The sequence below is a fragment of the Colletotrichum abscissum genome (assembly GCF_030869225.1).
Source record: "Colletotrichum abscissum strain IMI 504890 chromosome Unknown Scaffold_23.1, whole genome shotgun sequence".
Lineage (NCBI taxonomy): Eukaryota > Fungi > Ascomycota > Sordariomycetes > Glomerellales > Glomerellaceae > Colletotrichum > Colletotrichum abscissum.
Window position 1 is genome coordinate 532628 of NW_026850132.1, and position 24810 is coordinate 557437.

General features: G+C 54.5%; 7 protein-coding genes across 7 annotated transcripts; 3 read left to right on the top strand and 4 right to left on the bottom strand.

The window, feature by feature from the left end:
* Window positions 1-4495: 4495 nt before the first annotated feature.
* On the top strand, window positions 4496-7768 carry CABS01_09606 (RasGEF domain-containing protein; the record flags this gene model as incomplete). The annotated part of the gene is made up of 4 exons (XM_060542963.1): window positions 4496-5077; window positions 5155-5482; window positions 5545-7622; window positions 7679-7768. The coding sequence occupies 4 exons, from the start codon at window positions 4496-4498 to the stop codon at window positions 7766-7768; spliced, it is 3078 nt and encodes a 1025-aa protein (XP_060400179.1).
* Window positions 7769-9894: 2126 nt separating this feature from the next.
* On the top strand, window positions 9895-13452 carry CABS01_09607 (glycoside hydrolase family 63; the record flags this gene model as incomplete). The annotated part of the gene is made up of 7 exons (XM_060542964.1): window positions 9895-10018; window positions 10154-10192; window positions 10254-10371; window positions 10430-10526; window positions 10641-11728; window positions 11779-13023; window positions 13080-13452. 7 exons carry the CDS (start codon window positions 9895-9897, stop codon window positions 13450-13452), a joined length of 3084 nt encoding a protein of 1027 aa, XP_060400180.1.
* Window positions 13453-14751: 1299 nt separating this feature from the next.
* Window positions 14752-15957, bottom strand: CABS01_09608 (ATP synthase F1; the record flags this gene model as incomplete). Its single annotated transcript, XM_060542965.1, has 4 exons — window positions 14752-14865; window positions 14982-15074; window positions 15264-15578; window positions 15793-15957. The coding sequence occupies 4 exons, from the start codon at window positions 15955-15957 to the stop codon at window positions 14752-14754; spliced, it is 687 nt and encodes a 228-aa protein (XP_060400181.1).
* Window positions 15958-16598: 641 nt separating this feature from the next.
* On the bottom strand, window positions 16599-17575 carry CABS01_09609 (ploidy protein mob1 maintenance; the record flags this gene model as incomplete). The annotated part of the gene is made up of 3 exons (XM_060542966.1): window positions 16599-16840; window positions 16896-17123; window positions 17194-17575. The coding sequence occupies 3 exons, from the start codon at window positions 17573-17575 to the stop codon at window positions 16599-16601; spliced, it is 852 nt and encodes a 283-aa protein (XP_060400182.1).
* A 1145-nt stretch (window positions 17576-18720) lies between these two features.
* On the top strand, window positions 18721-21051 carry CABS01_09610 (uncharacterized protein; the record flags this gene model as incomplete). Its single annotated transcript, XM_060542967.1, has 4 exons — window positions 18721-18976; window positions 19050-19871; window positions 19940-19980; window positions 20044-21051. 4 exons carry the CDS (start codon window positions 18721-18723, stop codon window positions 21049-21051), a joined length of 2127 nt encoding a protein of 708 aa, XP_060400183.1.
* A 542-nt stretch (window positions 21052-21593) lies between these two features.
* On the bottom strand, window positions 21594-22296 carry CABS01_09611 (LSM domain-containing protein; the record flags this gene model as incomplete). Its single annotated transcript, XM_060542968.1, has 3 exons — window positions 21594-21916; window positions 22006-22074; window positions 22155-22296. The coding sequence occupies 3 exons, from the start codon at window positions 22294-22296 to the stop codon at window positions 21594-21596; spliced, it is 534 nt and encodes a 177-aa protein (XP_060400184.1).
* Window positions 22297-23661: 1365 nt separating this feature from the next.
* CABS01_09612 (NUDIX domain-containing protein) lies at window positions 23662-24258 on the bottom strand (the record flags this gene model as incomplete). The annotated part of the gene is made up of 2 exons (XM_060542969.1): window positions 23662-24089; window positions 24201-24258. 2 exons carry the CDS (start codon window positions 24256-24258, stop codon window positions 23662-23664), a joined length of 486 nt encoding a protein of 161 aa, XP_060400185.1.
* Between the last annotated feature and the right edge of the window lie 552 nt (window positions 24259-24810).

The window sequence follows — 24810 nt, forward strand, 5'->3', positions numbered from 1 at the left end:
CATATAAGACTCAGTGAGGTATCGCGAGAGAAAGATACTGTAGGAATGGGGTTGTCCACTTGTGCAGCTTGCTGCACGTCTGCATGTCTTGCCCTCGTATCGCCTTCCATGTAACCCTACGCTGGGTTTTACGAAGCCATATCATGCAGCTTGGCGATGCAGCCACGCATCCATCGAGTGTGTTGCTGGCGGCACCCTGAACTGCCGCGTACGAACCCCACAAGCAGCCCTCCATTCCCTGTATCCGTACGTAGTTGTTGGAGGCACACAAGTCATTCTGCTACGCCACAGCTGCATGTGTGTGAAATAAAGATTGCTGATCCGGAGCTGACCATTTTGACTTTGCTAACACGCCCAATTCCCTTGTGTTCTCTCTCGGAGCCGGGCCGGGCCTGATGTGTGGTTTGCGACCTAGACGTAGCCTAACCACCAACGGCGAAATGTCGAGTCCCTCAGCTCGACACGTAACTCAACCTCTTCGAATACTTATTGCCGGTCCTCACAAAAAATGTTGAGCAAGAGCATGGCATTCCAGCTCATGATGGTTTCGGAATAGCAGCAGCCCGTATAACTAAGTGAGGCGGGTACTGTTCGCCAGACGACGCCGTCGTCAAGCCGTGGCTGGCATTTTTCAGTCTATTGAGAAGGCCAATGCCACAATCGGCCCGCTTATCGACCATGCGGTTCTCCCGCTGCAGACCTGAAAAAGCAAGAAAGAAAAGAAAAAAAGGCCGGCTAGAGCCAGCGCTATTGTGTTGCACTGACTTGAATTCGAGTTGCTGGCGAGATCGTGAGAACCACAAGTGAAAGCCGCGATATTGTCATCAGCTGATGTTGGATGAGTCCGGGACTTCATGTGGTAGCTTGGGATATACACTTTGATGGAGGCCCTCGTAACTATATCCGTAGCCAAAGCGCAGGAACGTGGCCCAAGACAAGGGTCCTCCAATGGAGAGATGCCAAGAACGCGGCCACAATTTAGTCGACGACGTTATTTCCACTGCGATCCGTGTCAGCGCCGGTTGCCAATCCTTCGTGTCAGAAAGTCGAACGATAAATTGTTTCCATCGTGAAACGGAGAAGGATCAAGTAGCGCGATCTGGTGTTTGCAAAGGGGGATTCATTGGAGCTGAAGACGTCGGTACCATTTCTTCATTATTGCGATGCTCAGATAGAAAAGGGCTTGGGACGAGGGATGGCCAGGCAATTTCTCAATGAACCGTGCTCAATTTTTGACAGAAGTTTATTCGAACCAGGCTCCAACAGTCCGAGTTGAGGCCGGTGCGTCGTCAAATGTCTAGGGAGGTCGGACACAATGAATGAAGATGCCGCAACCGTACTCCGTACGGAGATACACAATATTGTTTGTGTCCGCCGTGAAGTGGGCAAGATACCTGATGGAATATCCGTAGATGGAGCAACTTGCATCGCAACCCGGCCTGGTGGAATGTCGAGGCCAGATCTGCGTGCCAATGCCGACCGAAGATGACCGGCAACCATCCGGGTCCCGAGCTACTGGAACGGCTCAGAGCCATTGCCGGGATCATATTCCTGGAGAAAACACCTTGGAATGCCGCTTATTTCGAGACGAAACCTGGAGTCTTTTTTTGGTTCGCTCCAAACATGGTAAACTGTGACTGTTAGTATGTGAAGGAATCAACGATGGTGCGTTTCGGGAGCATGGCTTGATGGTGAAAGCAACCCTGCAGAAGCTCGTGGAGCTAAGCTAGGAAGCTTTATTGGCCTGCGGACCACGTGCTGATGCGAAATTGCGATGATATGGGCGCCGGAGGATCATGGCACAAATTGAAGTGCTTCATCTTGAGACATGAATGGTGTCTGTACGCGCGCCAGCAGCATTGTTCTTGACAGAAGCTTGTTGGGCATGAGTTTGGCCCTGTAGGATTGACCCATGACGAGCCTGTCGCGAACTGGGCATCCGTACGTCATCGGTGAGTTGGTATTGGGTTTCGGTGCAAGTGAGTTTGCTGCTGAAAAAGGTAGATTGTCCGGACAAGTGCAGCGTACCTCGTGAGGACAGTGGGAAGAAGCATAACAGTAGGTCTTGGTGTACAAAGGGATGTTCATCTGGGGTTCAAGTCCTGAGCTGGTAGAGTTTGCAGACCGCCAGTTGGTGATGTTGGTCGCAATGAGGAAGCTGGACCCGGAGCAACGAGCCGGAGTCAACCCCGGACGACATGGTTCACGAGGTTTGATTTGACTTGATTTTTGGTGGGCTACTGCGTATGTAGTTCGGGCTGCTCAATGCAAGGAAGAATATCAGTGTAGGTAATAGTCAGGCAGGTTGGCGTTAAGGAGCAGTGGCAGCTACGGATGCATAACACCTTAGGTACCTTTGGTGCATCGAAGCCGTCTAAGGTACTTAAGTTAGGTCGGCCCAGTAGGTTTCTAAGGTAGCTTCGGAAGGAGAGAGGTCCACTGGAGCAGCAAGGGACGTATGAGTATCCGTTGGGTACCTACGGACTCGCACCACACCCACCGAGAAAGGTAGTAGCTGGCTCCCTGCACTTTCAAGTTCCACCTTGAATTTGGAGCCACTGAGGGTCTTGAGATATCTTGAATGGAGAGGAAGGATGAGTTCAGCAACGGTGACCAATCATTCGGCAGAAGGAAAGTTCAAACGTTCCGTGGACGTCGAAGGGGTCCAGTGGTACCAACGCTTTCAAGTCTTGTCATTGGATGGATGGGCCCCGAACAAAATGGACCTTGAATCCACTCCGCATGGTGCCGGGGGCCCGAGCTTCCTTCTTTGATTTCACAGTGTTCCTTCCTCCTCATCCAGAAATGGAAGTACTTAGGTACCGACTGGTAATTACACACAGTACTCCGTACATAGAACGGAAAGAGCCCAGCTGCTCAGGGCGCAGTGGAACATCCCTTGTCCCTTTCTCCGCTTCCCTGGTTGCTCCCGTCCACTTCCACTTTCAATTCCACGTCCACATCCACGTTCAGTTCTGTCCCATGCAGCCGTTTCTGTCCTGAACCCCCCCGTTGCAGGTGATAGAGTATCCATTCGCATCAGCTGCATTCCCAACCAGAGAGACGGATACGCTTATTTATCTCTGTACACCTGTTTTTGACTACTCCAACTTGCTGATAAACCAGCAGACGTGCCCGTGCCTTTGGTCTCCCATGGTCCGGTAGGGTCGGCAGCAAAATATACGGACTACCTTACCTTACGGACACCGTACACAGTAATCACTAGAACCTCAGATTTCTTGCCCCGTATTACCTACAAAGTATCCGTACCTTACGGTATTACCCCTCAACGGCTCGTCTCTCGGTCAGCGGTCCTGATCGTCGCGGCCCCTTCCCGCTCTCCCGTTAGTCTCTCAATTCGTCTCCTGACGGGACCTTGACGCTTCTTTCTCCTCCTCCACCACCACCACCACCCCTATCCATTCCCTCATCTTACTTGGTCAAGTCCGGTCCCAAACCAGCGCAGCCTAGGATTCAACCATCCACAACTCTCACTCCAACGACCAAAAGGTACGTAAGGAAGCAAACCTACCAACCCCCGGGCCCCCGGCCCCCTTCCAGAAGCAGCAGGAACAGCACATGCCGTGCTACAAACAAGAGGTGCCATTGTCGTTGGTGTCCTGGTTTGGTTCGATCTTGAACCCCCTAGTCAACGCTAGAGGGGACAAACGCTTCCCCCATCATCGCCCAGCCAAGTTGGCAGAATCCTAAATCCCAATTTCAATCGCAATCGCAGCAAGCTCGGCCCCCCCTTCCTGAATTTCCCTGCTGGAGCTTGGAAGGGCCCGGAGCCCTTGGCCTGGATCCGCGACTGACCTCATTTGCTGTGTGTCTAGCATCGTCGACGAACTGGACGCTTACGCTGCTCCTCTCAATCCACGCCCGTCACTTCTCACAAGCCCGACATCTGCGCACCGGTGGAGCTCCTAGCGAGAAAAAAAATAAACCAGGCCCCTTTTTCGAACCCCTGGTCTGCCGCACCACGAAGCTCTATCCTGCTCCTCCTGTTCCTGTTCCTGTCCCATCCTATCCGTACGAAGTATCCGTACTGCGTTCGCGCTATTCAGACGCACCCAGTACCTCTAACGGATACGCTTGTGTACCTGATCTGACGAGCCGCAGTCCCGTTCGTACGTACCTTAGACTGTACCTTACCTACCAGATCATACGCACACCTTGCTTGCCCAACCTGTGGTCAAGGTTTCTCACCGACCCAGCAACCATTTCCAAGGGCCCCCGACGAGAAGCAAGGTACACACGAGGCAGACCACACTAAGAAGAACGGTCCCCGGTGGGTTTGCCATGCCTTCCTTGAGGCTCTGAAATCCCGGCTTTTAGTCAGTGCATCCACTGTCCCAAAAGTTTGGTTTTCACCCAAGGCCCTGCCAGTCCGCTCTGTTCTTGTTCGGTCGTGATCTTTTCAATCTCTTCTTCTTTGCACATTGTATGTTGTTTGCCTCCCCCGAACAGCCTCTACCCTCCCCCGGTCGTGGCCATGGCGTCCGACCCTATCGGAGCTCGAAAGGCTCACAGGAGTTCAGAAGGCTCTCGCATACCTTCGAAATACTATTCCGCCGACCACTCAACTGCTGCCGCCGCTGTCTCCTCCTTCTCCTCCTCCTCCCGACGAACCGATCGCGACGCCGCTCATCGATCCGCCCCCGCCGCTCCGAAGAGACATACACCTCATTACGCCGTCCACCGAGAGTCATCGATCGAGCCAATACGGCCCTCTGCCACTGGCTCTGAGCAACCTGCCAATTACCGCGACTCCTTCATCTCCATAGTCGACGACCCATTCTTTTTGCGATTTGACGATAACAACATCGAAGGGGCGCTTGCACTTGACCCTCGTTGGACTGCGACTTCATTTGACGACGCCGACGCCGACGCCGAAGACGAAGGAGAAGAAAACGAAAACGAAAAGGAAAACGCGAGCGACAGCCAGGAGGACGAAGACGAGGAGGACGAAGAATTCGATTTCGACGCTTTCGAGTTCCGCGATGACGACACGCCCAACGAGCGCTGGCCGCCCCCAAGAAGAGAGTCGTTGATAATAGGACATTCCTTATACTGGGTAATAATGCCCCACTAGACACAGACTGCGGGGTAGCTGATGAGACGGGAGTGGAAAAAAGGGGCTGACGATCATAGCAACCACCAACCTCCGCCATCATGGAGAGCCTCAATATCGCAGTCATTGGCGCCTCGGGCGTTGGCAAGTCGTCCTTCGTCCAGCGCGTGCTGGGCCTATCGCGGCCGCCCATAACCAATGCATCCAGCGTCCGCATGGTCGTCGACAATGTCACATACGGCGTGACGCTGATCGAGCTTGACCTCGAATACTTTGAGCTGAACCCGCTGCAGCCCATCCAATGGCCGAAACAGATCAACGGCCACATCGTCCCGCGGGTCGATGGCGCCCTCATTATTTACGACGTCACGAATAAAGAGAGCATGAAGGAATTGCCCCAAACGATTGGTGAGCCTAATTCCCGCCGTTTGATTCGTCTGGACGCGGCGCGTCTTGCTGACACGCGCTAGCTGCTTTGACAAAGTCGGGTCTGCCGGCTGTCCTTGTCGCCAATAAATGCGATCATCCAGAGAGCGAACGGCAGGTTGATTCGCAGCGAGTCGCCAGCCACGAGTATTTCAAGTCGTGCGTTGGGATGTTCAACCTGTCTACAAGTAGTCCGGAACGCGCCAGAGCGTGCTTGAACACAACCTTGAAAGCCTCGATCGCTTACCGCAAGGGTAATTGGAGCCCATCAGCGAATGCACAAGTAGTCAATGTTAATGCTGATGAAATGCCAGAATCACAATCGGAATCGGGCATGCCCCGCCGTCGTGCAGCCTCGGCGGCCAACCTCGAGGCCCACGACAGCTCCAACGGACGCCCGCTAAGTCAGCAGAGTAAACATAGCCGAGCGAGCTCTGATTTGTCGCTTCTTCGAGGTGTTCCCCCTCCCATCCCCGATCACTTACGTGGCCCACATCCTCCACGAAGTCCTCGAATAACCGACTTTGGTGGCGCGCCTTCAAGTTCGGGCTCGTTCGGCCCATCCGATACCATTGAGGAGGAGTCACAACAAACTGTCTCGAGTCAGCTACGGACACCTGGGATACGTCTCGACCGCGGGCCGACGGATTCGTTCCTAGACATGGAGGAGTCAGACGCCGAATCATTCAGATACTCAGAGGAGATCCCCATTCTTCAACGGAGCGATGATAGCTTCCTCGAGAAGCCGACCAAGTCAGCAGGTGTAGCCTTTGACGAACTCGTCGACCGGCTCATTGCTCCCCGGATGACCAAAGCGGACAACAACTTCTCCGATGTTTTCTTGTGTCTCTACCGGAAGTTTGCAGCACCAGGCGAGCTCTTCTCGGCTATACTTACGCGACTTGACCGCGTCAGAGACGACAAAGCAGCACATTATCTTTCCAAGACCGCAACACAGCTCAGAATCATTGAGGTCGTCGCAAAATGGGTCTCACTGTACCCTGGCGACTTTGCGCGATCAGGAACGAGGCGAAACCTAGAAGAGTTTATTAAACATCTCTCCACCGAGCCAATCTTCTCCATCGCTGCGCAGCAAATTCGGCGACACCTCGAATTCAGTGTGGTGGAGGATGACAACACCGGATGGGCAAAGTCGGACGAAGTCGCAGACGAAGAAGGCAGCAAACTTTTGTCGAGAGAAAAGACGCGCTCTACATCAGACATGTCCAACGGTATGATCACCTTGACCATTGACAACGATAGGACTCCAGACGAGAGACCTTCTGGCAGCTCCGACTTTTCCCAAGTGGATAGGACAAGTAGTGTGGGCACGCACGTCTCGTTTCACTCTTACGACGAGTACGAAAGAGAGGCAGCGAACATGGAGCCCACGGATGTGCTACCGATGAACAAGTTCCGTTACCATATTTTCATGGACATCACAGACGACGACATCGCCGATGAGATGACGCGCATCGACTGGGTCATGTTTTCTTCCATCCGTATCAGAGACTTTGTGCGGCATGTGAGTCTCTCATTGGAGCAACGATCCAAATGCAAGAGTCTTAAGAACGTCAATCGGATGATTAACCACTTTAACCACGTGGCGAAGTGGGTTGCCAATCTCATATTGTTGCGAGACAAGGCAAAGCATCGGTCTCAGATGCTAGAAAAGTTCATGAACATTGCACAAAAGCTGCGGCGGCTCAACAACTACAACGGTCTGGCGGCAGTGCTCGCAGGGATCAACGGCACGGCGGTCCATCGGTTGGCGCAGACGTGGGCACTGGTGCCGCCTGAAGCACAAAAGTCGTTTGCGAAATTGGGCATTCTCATGGGTACACAAAAGAGTCACTTTGCGTACCGACTGGCATGGGAGAATTCCCCGTTGCCACGGATACCCTACATTCCGCTACACCGGAGAGACCTTGTCTCGGCCGAGGAGGGAAGCAAAACATTTGTGGGGCCTGAAGGCGATAGAGTCAACTGGAAGAAATTTGAGGTACTCGGTGAAGTACTGCTGCCGCTCATGAAGAGTCAGGGAACTGCGTACCCGAACCTCTCGAAGCACGAGGCAGCCAGGGAGCTGATTTTGGATTGCAGGATGCCAACAGATGAAGAAGTAAGTGCAGTCTTAACCCCTGTCATCGTCACAGCATGACTAACACGTCTTCACAGGAGATATATCAACGGAGTGTACAGCTGGAAAGCACGGCGGGGGGTGGTGCTGAGTACAACAAGAAGAAGTTTCCGTGGTTCGCCAAATAGAATCTGGCAAACCGGCGAAGTGTCTCGACGGGAAGACTCCTTTGCCCAACTCCAACGGGAGCATAGACGGACGAAGGCGCAACGTCTGCGGGCAAGCTGGTCATTAGCTCGCGCGAGACGTCATTGGCGCATGCATGCGTACATATCAACATGTCAGGTTCACGCAGCGTAGTGGGACTGTTTCTAGGCGATCTGGCTCGGTTTTTTGACGTTATAGATATCCTGTTCAGCAATTGATTTTGAGGTCGATGATGGCCTCGAATTACTGTCGACACTAGTCCCGTCAGTCGAGTCCGATTTAGGTATTCGAATCATGCCAGCACAATGACTGGACCAACGTTCTCCCGGATTATGTGACGGCGGAAATTAATTTTTTTGTCTCTGATTTTGCAGGTTAAGTGAAGGACGGACGGTAACGCTAGCCATTAGGGCTTAGGAGTCAAAAGAAGTCATTGAGGCTCACCATGAACACCACCACCAACATCAAAGCACGTTTCTCCCGTCGGACCGGGGGCCATTAGAAGTGTGTCTGGGTTTGTACGGCGGCGGCAACCAGAACCAAAACAGCACTTCATCGACGATCGATTCGCATGTTCCCATGTGCCCTGTCAGTCGGCGGCGGTCCAGGCCATGTCGGGGCCCCGGGGGTGGCAGCGACGGCCCAATGCAGTGAGATGTGGCCGGCGAAGAGCTGCCCCGCTAGGTTGGATGGAGGTGCGCTAGAGCCCATTGACGTCATGCTCCTGAAAGCTCTGATTTTAGCGTTTCAAAGAGAGGGGCAGCAAGGGGCAGCAGCAGCAGCCAGCCGCTGTGATATCGGTGTCCGGGAGGTAGCAATTGGATGGTTGGTGGTTGAAGCAAGAAGGGGGGAACTTTGGGGAGAAAATATTTCACGAGAGACGGTGAGTTCAAGCTCCTCTATTAGACTTGTACGCTGATCCCAGAGAGCAATTGGCAGGCAATCGTCAGCTAAGGTTGTGCTGCTCAGCTACTCCTCTATGTCTTGCGGAGTGCGGAGACGAATGGGGGGGAGCACTGGGGAACGCAGGCATTCAAGGTTGGCAGAAGCCATAGGTAAAATGGCACAAAATTTCCAGTGCGAGGTACGTAGGTCGTATGGCGGCCATTCCAGATGGGCAAACAAAATGGCATGGCTTGAATGCCCCGCGGCCGTCACCCCCTCAACCTTGGATGCCTGCCTCCCCCCCCCCCCCTTCCCCGGGTGTGTGCTGCAGCAGCTTGCTTGCTTGCTTGTTTGCCCGCGGCTGTTACTGCCGCGGGCTGTGAGGCTACGCTACGGAGTACTCTCCAGAACCATGGAAGTTTTTCTGCTTACTCGTGTCGCAGCTGCTTGTTCGCTGTTACCTCCGCTGACACTCCGCACTGCACTTTGGCTATCGAGTGCCTACCTCGCTCGACTCATTGTCGTCGATTGGGCTTCAGGTAGCTTTGTTATCGCGGCCCTTGGTTGGTTGGTTTCTTACCTGGTACCTGAAGATGCTGAGGCGCTATCTCATTCTTTTCGGACCAGAGCTCCCGCCATTGCCCGCGTGTTTCCCAACACGTCGGTTCCCTGCTGGCACATCCGTCACTCAGGGCAGTGAGGCACATACATACTAGTAGCCGCATTTCTAATTTATTTTTCTCGTCTCTATCTCTCGAGTCTCCCCCTCTAAATAAGACGCACCTACGCTACTACCTACCTACCTAGCCTTACCTCCCGGTCCTCTACGCAATCTTGCATTCTGCAACCTCGAGAGTCTCGACCTTCCTCCCCTTGTTGAGCTAGCTCGACGACCAGGTGTGAACGAAACTGACCGCCTGTCGCTGAGGTTATCGTGATACGTGACGTGCTCTGCTCGTGCTGTTCTCGGTAGGCATTGCTGGCTAGGGTCTCTGGTTCTTACTAAAGGTCGCCTCCATTCTAACCCTGCACTTCGTCCCGCCGAACCTACACCCTCTCTCTCTCTGTCTCTCTCTTTTTCTCTCTCTTCTCTCGCCACAAGCCCACAACTCGCCCTCAATCCTACGCCCTGGAAATCCCTCAACCCTCAACGACGCTGCTTTCGCTGTCGTGAAGGGCGTGCTCTGTCTATCCAACGCTACGAGGTGCCTATTCGCCCACCATGGTTGTCTTTGACGGTCACGAGTACCTTACCGAGGAGGAGAAGCGTCTCAAGGAAGACCGCAGACGCGAGAAGTACTGGAAGAAATGGGGCCCTTACGTTGCCGAACGCCAATGGGCCACTGGTGAGTGGCAGCTCAAGCTCCAGCTTCAGATTCAGACCCAGCTGCTACCATTGCTGCTGCGGTTGGTGCTGCAGCTGCAGCTGACAATCCGGCCGTTAGCGAAACAAACATAATCTAATCAAAGCCGTGTCGCAGTGCGAGAGGATTACAGTCCCGACGGAGACGCGTGGAGTCGTGAGCACACCCCGCCATTCCCCACGAGCTCCAGTCGCAATCCGCTGACAGCATGCCCCAGACTTTACCCATGACGACGCACGATCTCGAGCCTACAGATGGGGTGAGGATGGAATTGCCGGCGTTTCTGATACCCACGGCTTCCAAAACATTGGATTTTCTTTCTGGAACGAGGAAGAGTTAGTCAAGCGCTCGTCGGCTCGTTATGCTTCGTACAAAGAGCTGATAATTCGACAGCGATTTCCTCAAGGAGAGATTATTTGGTCTCTCAAACCCCCAGGGTAACCATGGCGAGAGTGTCAAGGAAGCTCACTTCCACGTTGACAATACCCCCGTAAGTAGTTCAAGGTTGCTGTGGATATTTGTAGTTCAATAGCTAACAGACATCGTAGACAGTAAGTTGGAAAGAGCTGGTCCCCAACTGCTCATACTGACAATCCGCCCACAGCATTCCTACATGAAGTTCCTCTACAAGTACCCGCAGAAGAAGTTCCCTTACAAGGACCTGTTGGAAGAAAATGCACGCAGAGGCAAGGAAGACAAGGAGTACCAGATTGTTGACACGGGCATCTTCGACGAAGACAGGTACTGGGATATTTTCATCGAGACGGCAAAGGAGACGGACGACCCCGAGGAGATCCTGTTCCGTGTTACCGCATGGAACAGAGGTCCCGATCCGGCACCACTTCACATTGTGCCGCAAATGTGGTTCCGCAACACCTGGGCCTGGGGCCGGGAGCCCGAGGACAAGAAGCCATCCATCGAGAACGTTGGCGAGGGCCTGGCCAAGTCCAAGCATCACAAGCTCGGGGACCGTTACTTCCTGATGTCACCTTCTCCCGGTGTTGGAACCAGCGGCGAGGACGTAATACCCCAGATGTTGTTTACCGACAACGACACCAACTATGAGCTATTGTACGAGCAGGACAACAAGACTCCGTATGTCAAGGACGCCTTCCATCGTCACATTTGCGAGAAGGAAAAGGGGGCCGTCAACCCAGCACAGAAGGGCACCAAGTGCGCCGCCTGGTTCAGCTTCAACGAGGATGGTGGTGTTCCTCCCGGCGAGTGCGCCGTCGTCCGTTTCCGCTTCTCCAAGAAGAACCAGACCTACTTCGACGAAGGTGACTTTGATGACCTGGTCGATCTGAGGATCGCTGAGGCCGACGACTTCTACTACCGCCTCAGCCCCCTCCCCATGGCAGACGATCTGCGCAACATTCAGCGTCAGGCCTTTTCCGGAATGATGTGGACTAAGCAGCATTACCTCTTCATCTGGGACCAATGGGCGAATGGTGACCCGACACAACCCCCTCCGCCCCCCAGCAGAAAAGACATTCGCAACTCTCAGTGGAAACATATGCACTGCGACGATATTTTGTCTATGCCCGACTCTTGGGAATATCCCTTCTTTGCTGCGTGGGACAGTGCTTTCCACTGCATCACATTGGCGATGATGGATCCAGACTTCGCCAAGAAGCAGCTTGATCTCTTCACCAGAGAGTGGTACTGCCATCCCAACGGCCAGCTGCCAGCGTAAGTTGCTCTCCAGATGACCGAAGTAGACTGGAATTAACGCCGCATAGGTACGAGTGGAACTTTGGCGACGTAAACCCTCCCGTTCATGCTTGGGCCACGTTCCGAGTGTTCAAGATTGAGCGCAAGCTCTACGGACGCCAGGATTTGGACTTCCTCGAGAGAGTTTTCCAGAAGCTGTTGCTGAACTTCACCTGGTGGGTTAACCGCAAGGACGCCGATGGCAAGAACGTCTTCGAGGGAGGTTTCCTCGGTCTCGACAACATTGGTCTTTTCAACCGCTCTGAGCCTCTCCCAACCGGCGGCTCTTTGGAGCAGGCCGACAGTACCGGATGGATGGCCTTCTACTGTCTCAGCATGCTCAACATTGCTCTTGAGCTTGCAAAGCACCGACGCACATACGAGGATATTGCTTCCAAGTTCTTTGAGCATTTCATCTTCATCAGTGACGCCATGACCTTCAGGACTGGCCAAAAAGACGAGAAGTCGCTCTGGAATGATGAGGATGGTTTCTACTACGATGCCATTTCATGGGGTGGCCCCTGGATCCAGCAGCTCCCAGTCCGCTCTCTTGTCGGATTGATTCCGCTTTACGCAACCCTGACTCTTGAGCCTGAGCTTATCAACAAGCTCCCCTCATTTAAAAAGAGGGTTGATTGGTTCATGGAGAACCGCTGCGATTTGGCCGAGCGAAACATGGCCAGTATCGCCAAGCGTGGAAAGGGCAATCGTATTCTCTTGTCAATTGTCAGCAAGGACAGGCTTGAGAAGATTCTCTACCGCATGCTTGACGAGGACGAGTTCTTCAGTGAGCACGGAATTCGTTCCTTGTCAAAGTACCACAAGGAGCACCCCTTCTCAATGGAGGTTAATGGCCAAACTTTCTCCGTCGGCTACGTTCCCGGTGACTCTGATAGCGGTCTGTTTGGTGGCAACAGTAACTGGAGAGGCCCCATTTGGTTGTGTGTCAACTTCCTTCTGGTTGAGTCTCTTCAGCGATTCTTCTTGTTCTACGGACACGAGTTCCAAGTCGAATGTCCCACGGGAAGTGGCGACTACATGCATTTGGGCCACGTCTCCGAGGAGATTCAGCATCGTCTGCAGCACTTGATGACGCGTAACGACGAGGGCCGGCGTAGCATCAACGCCGGAAATGATCTTCTGGACTTCGACCCTCACTGGAAGGACTACCTCTGGTTCTACGAGTTCTTCGACGGCGACAGTGGCCGTGGACTCGGCGCTACCCACCAGTGCGGTTGGACCGGTTTGATGGCTCGTATGATTCACGACACTGGGTAAGATTGTCTCTACTCTGCCACCTCTGAACATGATTGCTAACATGGGTTTCCAGTATCAACTGCCGTCTGCCTCATACTCCCCGCACTCCCTCGGCGGGCATGTCTCACTACTTTGATGACATCTTTGCCCGCGGCACTGATCGCCGTGGCTCGATGACGCCTGGTCCTGGTGGCAAGCCGCGGATGCGCAGATCATCCACGGCGAGATCCATCGGTGCAAGGAGTGACTTTGACGAGACTAATGGCGACGACTCACTGAGCAACTCGGCCACGTTGGATGACCCTGAGAAGCTTCGGCAGAGGATGAGAGAGAAGTCGGAGGCCGACGCACATATGCATCGCTACATCTCGGATCAGCTGGAGAGGTTCAAGGAGGACAAGGAGCACCCGGGTGGAACTGACAACGAGTATGAGGCTGGTGTCTAGAGCTTCCCTCCAATCGTCAGAAAACGCGAAAAAGTCGAGGGATAGGCTGGTGTTTGTGCATCTTGGATGTGGGCGGGTAAAAGAAGAGTACGAGTGCATCCTTGGAGTTTTCCTTGCGTGGTGAGCATGATGAGAAACCCAAAAAACTGCCATCAATGCACATAGAGCCATATACAGGACTGTTAGACTGCAGAGGTAGAGAGGTTCCTAGGGTTAATACACGTAGATTGGGTTTCCAAAAAGGCTTCTGGTGTTCGTTCATCTTGAGATGCCCCGTACTGTGAACCATCCTCTTAACGTTCGCACATACGTACCACACATTTCTCGCCAGATCAAGCTATCAGCCACTTCCAGGCGAAGGTCCAGTGTAGAAGGGGATAGAAAACATGGCTTTCTGGGCTGAGATACGTGGCACAAACAAGGTCGTTTGACCTCGATGTAGTACAGAGTCAATCATGGCCAGCCCAAGACACTCGGTTTGCCCAGCGAGGCACAACTCTGTCAGGATATTCAGGCAGCCGCGATGATGTTGAGAAAATGAGCTTCTACAAGGCACGGGAATCACAAAAGACTTATCTTTGAAGGGGGGGGGGGGGGGGGGGGGGGATTGAGGGGGTTGTCGTGTGTGGGCTTGTGTTTTTTTCATTTGTGAGGTGGGGCGGGTGGGGCGGGGTTGGTGGGGGGGAGGGTGGGAGGGTGTGGGGGGGGGGGGGGGGGGGTGGGGGGGGGGGGGGGCAGTACTTAGGGATTGATCGTTCGTTGTTGAATCATGTTTTCTTTACATTTGGAAGGTCGGTCGAGCGTGCCGTCGTTACGATGTGGAGGGATCGTGGTGAGAGCGAACACCAACAGCTGGTGCATCCGCCACTTTTTCAGTTCCAGACCAGAAGAGAGAGAGAGAGGTAGCCTTCACGAAGACTAGTGTGTGTATATGTGGTAGAAAAGGGGTTCCGTGAATGCTTCTATTGTAGACAGAACTATGCACAGCTTTCGTCTCATTCGGGCCTCCCCCTAATTGTCCTCTCGCCCCGAGGGAGGGGAGCAAGCGGCCAACCAACAACTCAATCCAGCTTTTTATCTCACGTGAATTTTGTCGTTACACGTGGAAAGAACCGGACCGTTCTCTCCCTCCTCGCCCTCCTCCTTCCCACTAAACCCCCGCCCAATCAAGTTTACAAGATAGACACACACACGCACACAAAGAGAAAATAAGGGAGGAGGTTTGGTTCGGTGTGGGGGAGAAGGAGGATTAGGATTTCTTCATGCTAGTATGATGGAAGATTTTGTGTGTGTGTGTTTTTACAAAGTGTCAGTGAGAAGCTTGTTGAGCTTGGCAATCTTGCCAGAGACGCTGAGGTCGATGGTCCGGTCGCCGATCTCGACAATGAGGCCTCCGACGATATCGGGGTTGACCTAGAAAGAAGGGCGTGTTAGTCACGGAGGAAACCAGATGTCTGATGCCGCAGCGTCTAGACCGAGATGGTCTCGGAGGGACAGCTCGGAGACGAGGGTAAGGCGATAAAACGTACGTTGTTGGTGACCTTGAGCTTCTTGCCCTGGCCAACGTAGGAGGACTTGGCGATGGAGCTCTCGAGGCGGTTGAGGGTCTTGTTGTCGAGTTGCTGAGAATGGGTGTCAGTGGCATGTTTTCAATGACGTCCCTGAATGCATGTACGAAATTCCCTCGTGGATACGTTGCAACGTTCAAGGTACAACAGCTGTCTAGACATTTCGGGTCCGTCTTTGATTTCACAACGACGAACCGCACATGCCCCCATATTCAAGTCTCGATTGAGAGAAAGGAAACCTACAGTGGCGCTGGTGACAGTGAGCTCAACCTCGCCGCGGGCGGCGCTCATGATCTCGGCGAACTTCTGGGTGATGCCGGGGAGGAGGCCGAGGCGGTTGTTCTCGGCGAGGGCGGCAAGGAAGTTCTTGACGGTCTCCTGGGAGCCGGCGCCGGCCTGCTTGGTGAGCTCGGCGACGATGGCGGACTTGTCCTCGGGGGTCAGGGTGGGCGCGGCGAGGACGGTGGTCAGCTTGGGGTCCTTGGCGAAGATGGCGTCGAGGGTGGCCAGGGCCTTGGCCGTGGGGTCCAGAGAAGAGGTCTTGGAGGCGGCGGTGTACTGTGATCGGGCAAAGTTAGCCATCTGTAAGATCTTTGAGTGGTTTTCCCATCCCGGTCGTGTTTTTCCCTCGATGCCTCAAAGTCCTTCCGGAAAGCTCCCTCATTCCCCATCAATCCTCTCAATCAACAACTTCCTCCCCCAGCCAATTGATCCAATTGAATTGCCCTCCGTCCAGGGGATAACCAGTATAACGAGAGGAACAAGTGCGTACCAGGGCAGTGGCGTAGGTGCCGTCGAGGCCAAAGACGGCGACGGGGGGCTTGACGGCCTCGGTCGCGGCGGCAGCGGCGTAGGTGCGGACGGCCGGGGCGCGGGCAACGAGGCGCGAAGCGGGAGCCGCCGCTCGGAGGGTGCGAACAGCCTGTCTCGAGAACATGTCGGGCGAAAGAGAGGTTCCGGTTGTGGTGGGTGGTGGAGTTCAATTGAAGATGGGAGACGGGCGGGAAGGGATGGCTGGATTCGAACGAGACGCAGTGGTAGCTTGCGTCGGTTTTCGAGGTTGAGGTTTGAACTTCGGCAATTTAGAATGTTGATGCCTTGGGACGTTGCGTCTGCTTGCTGGTTGAGTGGCAAGGCATCAACTTAGGTAAGCGGGTCAAGGGCTCGGGTCGGTGGAAATCGGAGGTGCTCGTTGTTACTGAACAGGCAGGCCCAAGCTCCACTCTTTGAAGCCAATTCTGGTGCAATGGGACGAAGCAAGTCACTTGTAGCCTCACAACTTCAAGATGGAACTCCATGCAGTGTACCCAAAATACTCGAGAATGCACAGCGATTTGATCATTCTCAATTCTCGAATTCTCAACCAAAGCCGTACTACCCGTTACCCAGTTTGTAGTCTACAGTGATATCACAATAACCGCTTCAATGCCTCGTGTCCACAGGCTCAGCAGTGTCAAAGCCCCACGCGCCAATCATCAGACCTTCCTTATTACCTTGCCAACCGGCGTGTCATCCGTGTTTCCCCAACGCCTAGACAATGCATGCATTCATACTCTCGAAAGGCTCGTCTGGCCTGTCTCAGTCGCTCTCAATCATCTTCTCCGCGAGATCGTTCAAAGGACCATAAAAGTCCTTGCCACTAGCCAATTTGTGCTCGTCGACGAACAGAACGTACTGCTTGAAACTCGTGTTGAGATGGGGCTCCAGTCCAAGCTCTCTGATGACTGCGTAGTGGTGGCAGTAGACGTGGGCATAAACGCGATACATGCGCTTGAAGATCTGCCGCACTGTTGAGGGAAATGATTTGGGGAAGGCAACACCTAGCGGTCCATGTTAAAAACAATATCCCGTTGAGCATGTCAAAGCAATACACACCGATTCTGCTCGGCAGGATTTGCTCGTCATCAATGTGACGCTGTACCCAGGCCATCAAGTGCTCAATGTAGTCCGGCGCGGCCATCTTAGTCGGCCTCTTGTAGTTTTCACTGTCCTGCCACAAGTACTCGAACTCGTCGGTTGCCTTCATCTCGGGGCATGACTGAGGCGAGCAGAATTCGGTAATAGCGCCGTAGAGGAGGTTGATCTGGTTGTAAAAGTCGACCACTGCATTTGGGTCGTGTCAGTCGTGCCGTTTCCTTTGGTCCACCTCTTAATTCCCCCGGATGATACTCACTATTGACTGCCAACCACTCATTCTCGTCTTCGCCTTCAGGCAACTTCACAACCTTACGCAGGCTGCCGCCTCCAAGTGTAGCCTCAGCATACTGTCGCAGTGCAACACCGTTGTTGGCTCCCTTGACAGTACGCGCCCGAAACTGGTTCCTAGCCGCTTTCTGGTTACTGCCGTCCTCGTAGTCATCGTCAGCAGCTGTCAATACTGGTTCTGGGATCTGCGTTTCAGGAGTCTGGATGACAGTCACGTCTCGATTGACGAGACTACCGCCATATTGCCGTGGGGGAGGATCGGGTACAGCTGGCGGTACTGGGGGTGGCAGCGGTGGTATTCCCGCCAGCAAACCCGTCCTCACACTGATATATTGCAAAAGGGACATCATAGATGCGGTGTTGGGTGTAGTACTGACACTGTGAGGCCCGCGACCCTGTCCATGGTAGGCGGCGTCTATTATCGAAATGCGCGCGAAAGGAGGTTCGATGTTTAATGTTATCGTCGAAGGCTGCTCATTCCAGTGGTTAGCGGGGTAATGGAACAATTGAAATCCAGAGGGAAGTCGCAGAGAGATGCCATTGATGTTGTAACATACCAGAAAATCATATGACGTCCAAAGGTGTCGACTCGATGCTCGTATCCTGTTTGCGCGACCGGAGGAGGTATGTCTGGAGGTGAAATGCCAAATCAAGATGTTGTTGGATCCACGGTGCGCTGCGTTGGCTGTTTGGGCGACATGAGGTAAGGTGCCTGTGAAAGGGTCCCCCCTACTGTATCGAAGGGATGAGTGATGTTTATGCGCTTGCCCAATCGGGGCGGTTGCTGGGCTGCAGGAGCCTAGCTGGTGGATACATCAGCCACAATTAGCCCCTGCCGAATGTGGCTGAAGACCGGGGCCTGTCCCGCTTCCCCCAGTGACGGACAGCCGGATGACATCGGGTGGGACTCTTAATTCCCGGAGCCAGGACCCAGAATTACGGCATTTTGCATTTACGGACGGTAAGATCCAACTGCTGTTGGTAGTTTTCGATGCCATTATACTTCGACTTCCAGCCTCAGGGCATCTGGAGGCTTTCAACTGTTAATTCAGCCGAGTCGCCCACTTGTGGCATCCCTGTCGTTTTCTCCGCAGACAAACTCAATCCTCCACGAGGACTTCTGCCGGCCTGGGTTTTGAATAGCCTCAATTCCAAAGTGGAGACCATGTATCCCCGCATTCGTAGTTCATCTCTTTCCCCTCATCGTTCCTCAGGGCCTATCCATAGCATGGCATTGGTGCCTTCGGTGCAAACCACACCGAAAGGTGAGTACTAGGCGGACATGAACAATGGACACAAACTTCACACATGACCACAAGAGGGGAGGACCCGGCCTCACGCGTCGTCATGGCCGGACCGCAGATCTCTTGGGGATGAAATAAGAGCAGCACGGTTTCCCCGCGTAACGTGATGTCCGGGGTAGACACCATACACATCGCATCGATTTGGCTTCCCATATGCGGTCTTGATATTTCCCAATTGGAAGGTGACAGTCATGCGTGTTGTGCATCTTCTACCGCTGCTCTGCAGCCTCATCGAGGCCAAAATCGACAGGCAAAAGGTCGTCCAAGCCTTCAACCCTCGCCGTAATGCCAGTTCCCCTGAGACGCCTCTGCAGGTAGGCAACGGCAACTTCGCCTTTGGTGCCGATATCACGGGTCTCCAGACCTTCAGCCCCTTTGCGACGATGTCGACATGGGGATGGCACAACTTCAGCTTGCCCACAACGCCTGGTCAGACTCAGATCGAAGGTGAGATAGCACGACCGAGAGGCGTACAACAGTATTGGGTCCAGAAAGCATGTATTGACTCTCTTCACGATAGACTACCACGGCACAGAATGGTGGACACACGGCCGACTTGTACAGTACAACATGGCCAACCCCTCAAACAACGACATCGCAGACTGGCTCCGCGAGAACCCGCACCGTATAAATCTAGGCACCATCGGCTTCTCCTTTTCCGACAGCAGCAATACGACAGTCACGGAGGACATGCTTAGCAACAAGGAACAGATCCTCGACATGTGGACGGGCGTCATCCGTTCCAGCTTCATATATAAAAACCACACCGTCAAGGTCGAAACCTGGGCCGACCCGTCCTTGGACAGCGTCGCCGTGTCCGTCGAATCAGCCCTCCTCTCCTCCGGCGCCTTATCCATCTTCTTCGACTTTCCCTACCCGACAAAGGACAAGTTTGGCGCCCCGTTCGTAGGCGTCTTCAACCAGACGGACCTGCATAAGACATCCCTATCGACCCCTGGCGGAGGGGAGACCAACAAGGCCGCGATCCACCACGATTTGACCACCACGCAGTACGACTTGTCACTCGAGTGGGATGTCGCCGCTGGTGGTAGTGGTGCTATCAAACCACCGACCGACGGGAGCCATCGCTATGTCCTTTCGACCAGTGGGACGGATACGCTACGATTCACGGCCAATTTTGCGCCGTCTGCACCCGAATCCGTGCCCGAGCTTGACGGCGTCGTGGCGGCTTCGCGGGAATGGTGGCCGGCTTATTGGAACAACGGGGCCTTTGTAGACCTAACGGGGACATCGGATGCCAACGCGACCGAGCTTCAGCGCAGGATAATCCAGTCTCAGTATCTCGTGGCGGTGAACTCGGCGTCAGACTATCCTCCACAAGGTGATTTAGCGGTCCGAACCCCCTATCAACTTCTCTGTCACCCGAGAAGAGTGCTGACAGGGACATAGAGTCCGGTCTCGTGAACAATGGATGGTTTGGCAAGTTCCATGTAAGTTCCATCCTCCAAACCCCTTGATGAGGGACCACATCCAGCTCACACACTCGCTCCAAGATGGAAATGATCCTCTGGCACACCCTCCAATTCGCCCGCTGGAACAACCACGCCCTCCTCGCCCGCTCCCTCCCCCGAACCTATACCCACCTACTCCCCACCTCCCTCAACCGCGCCTCAACCCAAGGCTACGCCGGCGCTCGCTGGGGCAAAATGACGGACCCCTCAGCCATCGACGCCCCCGGCGAAATCAACACCCTCCTCATCTGGCAGCAGCCGCACCCAATGTACTTTGCGGAGCTCGCCTACCGCCACGCGCCCACCCCGCAGACCCTCGCTGGCTGGGACGCCGTCCTCACCGCGACGGCGGACTTTATGGCCTCGTACGCCTTCCTCAACGAGACGACGGGCGTCTACGACCTCGGTCCGCCCATGTACCCGGTCTCGGAGAACACCAACCCCAACGCCACCGTCAACCCGACCTTTGAGCTCGCGTACTGGCGCTTCGGCCTCGACGTCGCCATCGCCTGGAAATCCCGCCAGAACGCCTCCGTCCCGGAAGCCTGGACCACCGTCAGAGATAACCTCGCGCCCCTACCCATCATCGACGGCACGTACCCCGTCTACCAAGACATCCCCAACATGTGGACAGCCAACACGACGACGGTGCAAGACCACCCGGCCATGGCCGGCATCTTTGGCCTCCTCCCGCCGCCGGCCTCGGGCCCGCCGCTGAACCGCCCCGCACTCGAGGAGACCGCTGCCCGGATCTGGGCGCTGTGGGACCTCGACGAATCCTTTGGCTGGGATTTCCCCATGCTCGCGATGAACAGCCTCCGCCTGGGCGACGCGAATCGTGCCGTCGACTATCTTCTCCACCCGACGTTCCAGTTTGACGACGCGGGATACCCCGTCGGCGGGACGAGGGTGCCGACGCCGTACTTCCCGAGCTCGAGTAGTCTGCTGCTAGCCGTGGCCATGATGGCTGGTGGTTGGGATGGTGAGGAGGGACCTCACTTCCCCAGCGAGTGGGATGTCCTGGTTGAGGGCTTCGTTCCTGGGTTATAATGAAGAGCATATACTTGTGAGCCAAGGGGGTAACGTATAAAGATATGGAATTCCCTTGCAACTTTGTAAATAAACATTGATTTCAATGAGCGCCAGGTGACCGAGTGCTAGAGAGACGAGAAGAGCAAAGCAACACGCACAACTTCAAGCTTTTCCCAGGTAATTTGTAAAACGCTTTAAAATCTATTCTGCTGGCGTCGGTCGTGATGACCGGACCCTGGATGACGAGCATTTCACAATATTCTGCTCAAGCATCCTACCAGCCTTCCACTGCGGCGTCGGAAGGACAAAGTGGACAGCCGGTGCGTTGTATCACTCGGCAATCACATAGACCACATCAGGGTCTCGGGGTTTGGCTTCCTTTCCCAGCTCGAATCCAACCCGAACCCATTCTCATTCGGCGTGCATTCGTGAGTCATATGGAGAATGAATAAAGAGACCATAAGCTGAGTTGCTGTTGTTCTGATGGTCAGGGTTTTCCCGCGCAGAAATGTCATCGTGAAGGCGGGGGAGAGGGGGATAAGAACATGAACCAGGAAGAATCAGAGCAGGATCTCGCCCATGTTCTCGCCCTCGAAGCCCAGTGTGCTGAGCTTCTTGATCCGCCCCTTGTCGCGCGCCTTCTCCTTCTCCTTCCTCTCGTTTGCCAGGCCCTGAACCAGCTTAAGCTCGCCCGGCTCGTAACCCACGGGTGGGTCGTCGTCCTTGTCGAGGTCGATCTCGCCCAGGAGGAGCACGTTCTCGCCGCGAACAAGGAAGATGCCGCGCTTGATATCCGCAAAGAGGCCCCCTTCGCGGGGCGGGTTGGCTTCCGGGTCCGGGTGGGCGTAGACGCGCTCGACGGTGTCTTGAAGAACGAGGTTGGCTGAGAACAAGTAAAGGAAAGAGGTCCATTGTCAGCCTTTTTTCCAAGTACAGCTTCACGAGTTGTCTGGGGTTTTGTCGTTTACATACCGAATTGGTCCCAGCTACGGAGGACGCCAATCAGTTTGCGCCCGTCGCGCAGTGCAACCATGAGCTTCTCTGACGGAAGGTTAGCGTTTGGTGTCGCGAAGAGTACCGCAGCACTCATGCGGCCGAGGCTGCCGTGGTATTTCCCATACTGTCGGTCATGTCCAGCAGCTGCGCCGCAGTGGTGAACATCTGAGGCGGGAGCTGAGGGGTCTGTTGGGGAGGCGGCGCGCGGCCGCCGAGAACGGGCTGGGGCCCCTGGGGAGGGGCATCGGAGATGTTGAGGTTTTCCATCGTTATCTTGTTGTCATTGGTATGTGGTAGTTATTGCATTCGGGCTTGTCCCAGTCCATCGATTTGGGCGCAAAAAGAGGATGCGAGGCGAATGCGATGCAGCAAAGCGAATGGGTGGATTATAATGTGCCGCACAAGGACATCATCAAGAGGAGTTTTCGAACACTCGTCAATAGCTTGCCTCAATCTTCTCGGTACGGGCAATCGTGCTTTGGTCGCTTCTTTTGGCTCAGAAACGCTGGGTGTGATCGATCAAGCCATCATCATCGTGGGGTCCCCCCTAGTACGGCTTGGTGGGTGTGGCGGTGTTCTCAAAGGTAGCTGGAGTGTGGCATCGGAAAGCCTGTTTTTGCGTCATCCGAAGAGGTACAACAACATGGCAGAAGGAGCCGGGTGGAGCTGAACCGTCCCGGCAGAGACCGCAAGCACGGATCGTTTGCTGGTGGGAGGTGGGCGGCTAGGGCACGTGAAAGGCGGGGCATGAGTCAATCCCTGCTGTCAAAATTTCTGATGATCTCAGATGCATGCGGGGCAGTCGCGGTCCCTGACGGTACCTTGGGTGTTTGGGTGGTGCTGTGGAGGGGAAGCAGCCAGTTCAATCCGGATGTCTGCTCTCAACTTCCGATGCCCGCGCTGACAGACAGAAGGTAGACATTTGCGGTTGGTGAGGAAGGCTTTGTGTCGCGCCAGTGACATGGAGGAGACTAGGTTTTGGATCAGGTCTTGGGAAAGGTCTGGTCACACGAACCTCAGGAGGGTTGCAGCTTTCTTACGTCTAGCTTCGTGTTGTCTCTTTCTCACGATACTGCTCTCTGCGGACTATTGCGTTGGTCTATCTATAATCAAAGAATCATTTGATCTCGCAAAGTGTCCCCAACAGTTCCAAAGAGCATTGGCTTTAGTCATGAATGGCCATGACTGCCATGAAAATACTCCCGCTTCGCCATTTCTCAGTTGCAGTTCTGCTCTTTGATGCTTCCCATGCCAGTCCTGGGCCGCCCCTTTTGATTTTCGTCATCTATAGCAAGCAAACCATCAACGCCCATATCATAATGCAATTATTTTTCTTTTCTTGTTTTTCTTTCCTCGGCGGGTTAGTACGAGAGTTGTTTCGTCTGTAAACCGAATGGAGCCGACGAATTACCAGGTGTGCTCTTCGGGGACATCGTCTCCTCTACCGGGAGTCAAGGAGCCTTTGGCACTTTCAGCTTCTTCGTGATCCATAGATCATCGCAGGGGCGCATCTTTGTTTAACAACAGCGGTGACCTTGGTAGCATATTGCACCGTGAAGATGTCTGTTTGCGCTAGGAACCAGGAGCAAACAAAAGCCAAGGAACCTCGGGCGTCTATGCGCCGGGTGCGTATCATGACTTCTTCATAGTGCATCTTGTCAATGCCTCAAGGAGCTCAGGTCGAGCTGCCAACGCATCTTTGGCCTGGGCGTATGTCATCCACTGGCGTTCCCTCTTGTGGCTCTCGGGCCAAGCTTCCTCTTGCGCTGTGACGGTAGCCTCGTAGAACCTATACAGGGCCTTGGCTGAGTCTTTGCTAGAGTGCTTCGGTGCTCTCGTCTCGACGATGTCTCCCAAATCATAGTCGATCTCGATAGTGATGCCTGCTTCTTCCCAGGCTTCACGCGCCGCCGCTTCGGTGCACTCCTCGTCTGTCTCCCAGCCGCCCTTGGGCAGTACCCAGCCCTTCCGACGGGTGGACTGGATGAGGAGGACGTAGCGCTTGTCCTTGGTTAGGGGAACAACACCAGCAACCAAGCGCTCGCCTTTGGAGTTGTAACCTGCGATGACCAAGGTGTTAGTGGGTCCCGCGCAGCGAGCAGGCGCACCAGGGTCGGGGGAAGAGGCTCAGAATGGGAGGGGTATTGCCTCTGCCCCGTTTGCGCACTTACGCTGCTTGCTTCTTCCCGTGCGTGACTCCATCGTCCGCTCCTTATGAGAGGAAGCCATCTCGGAAAGCTCGTCTGTCGCGGGGTTGATTTTGGAATGTGTTTGGGGTCGGTTATGGTGGGGGGCTGCTCTGATGTGCGGTGGCGGTAGGTCCGGTAACTTTTTTCCCTCGCAAGATGATTTGCAAGTCCAAATCTGTCCGGGCGGCGGTGGGTGTCGGGGTTCGATGCGGGTTCAAAGGTTTTTCAACGACATGATCGCGCCTTTTTTTAAGTGATATGAGCTGTTGGAAATGGGAAAGGGTGCGATGCCGAATCACACGACAGCGAGAGAACCCTGAGTGAAGCGCAGGTTGTTGGCGCGTGTTGTAGCTTCGAACGAGACTCGGATTTGAGAACCAGTAGCAGCTACTAGATTTCTCTGCGAGATCCGACCAGGGCAGACCCCAAGGCGGTGCGATCGTAGGTGCGGCGGCGGCAGCAGCAGCAGCAGCAGAGAGCGAAAGAGTGAAAGAGAGACCAGCTGAGGGAACGCTCGGATGGATTCACCACCACGATGGAGAAACGAGTGGGACCAGCCTGTGTCGGGCCAGCAGTCGCACGCTTCCGGCCA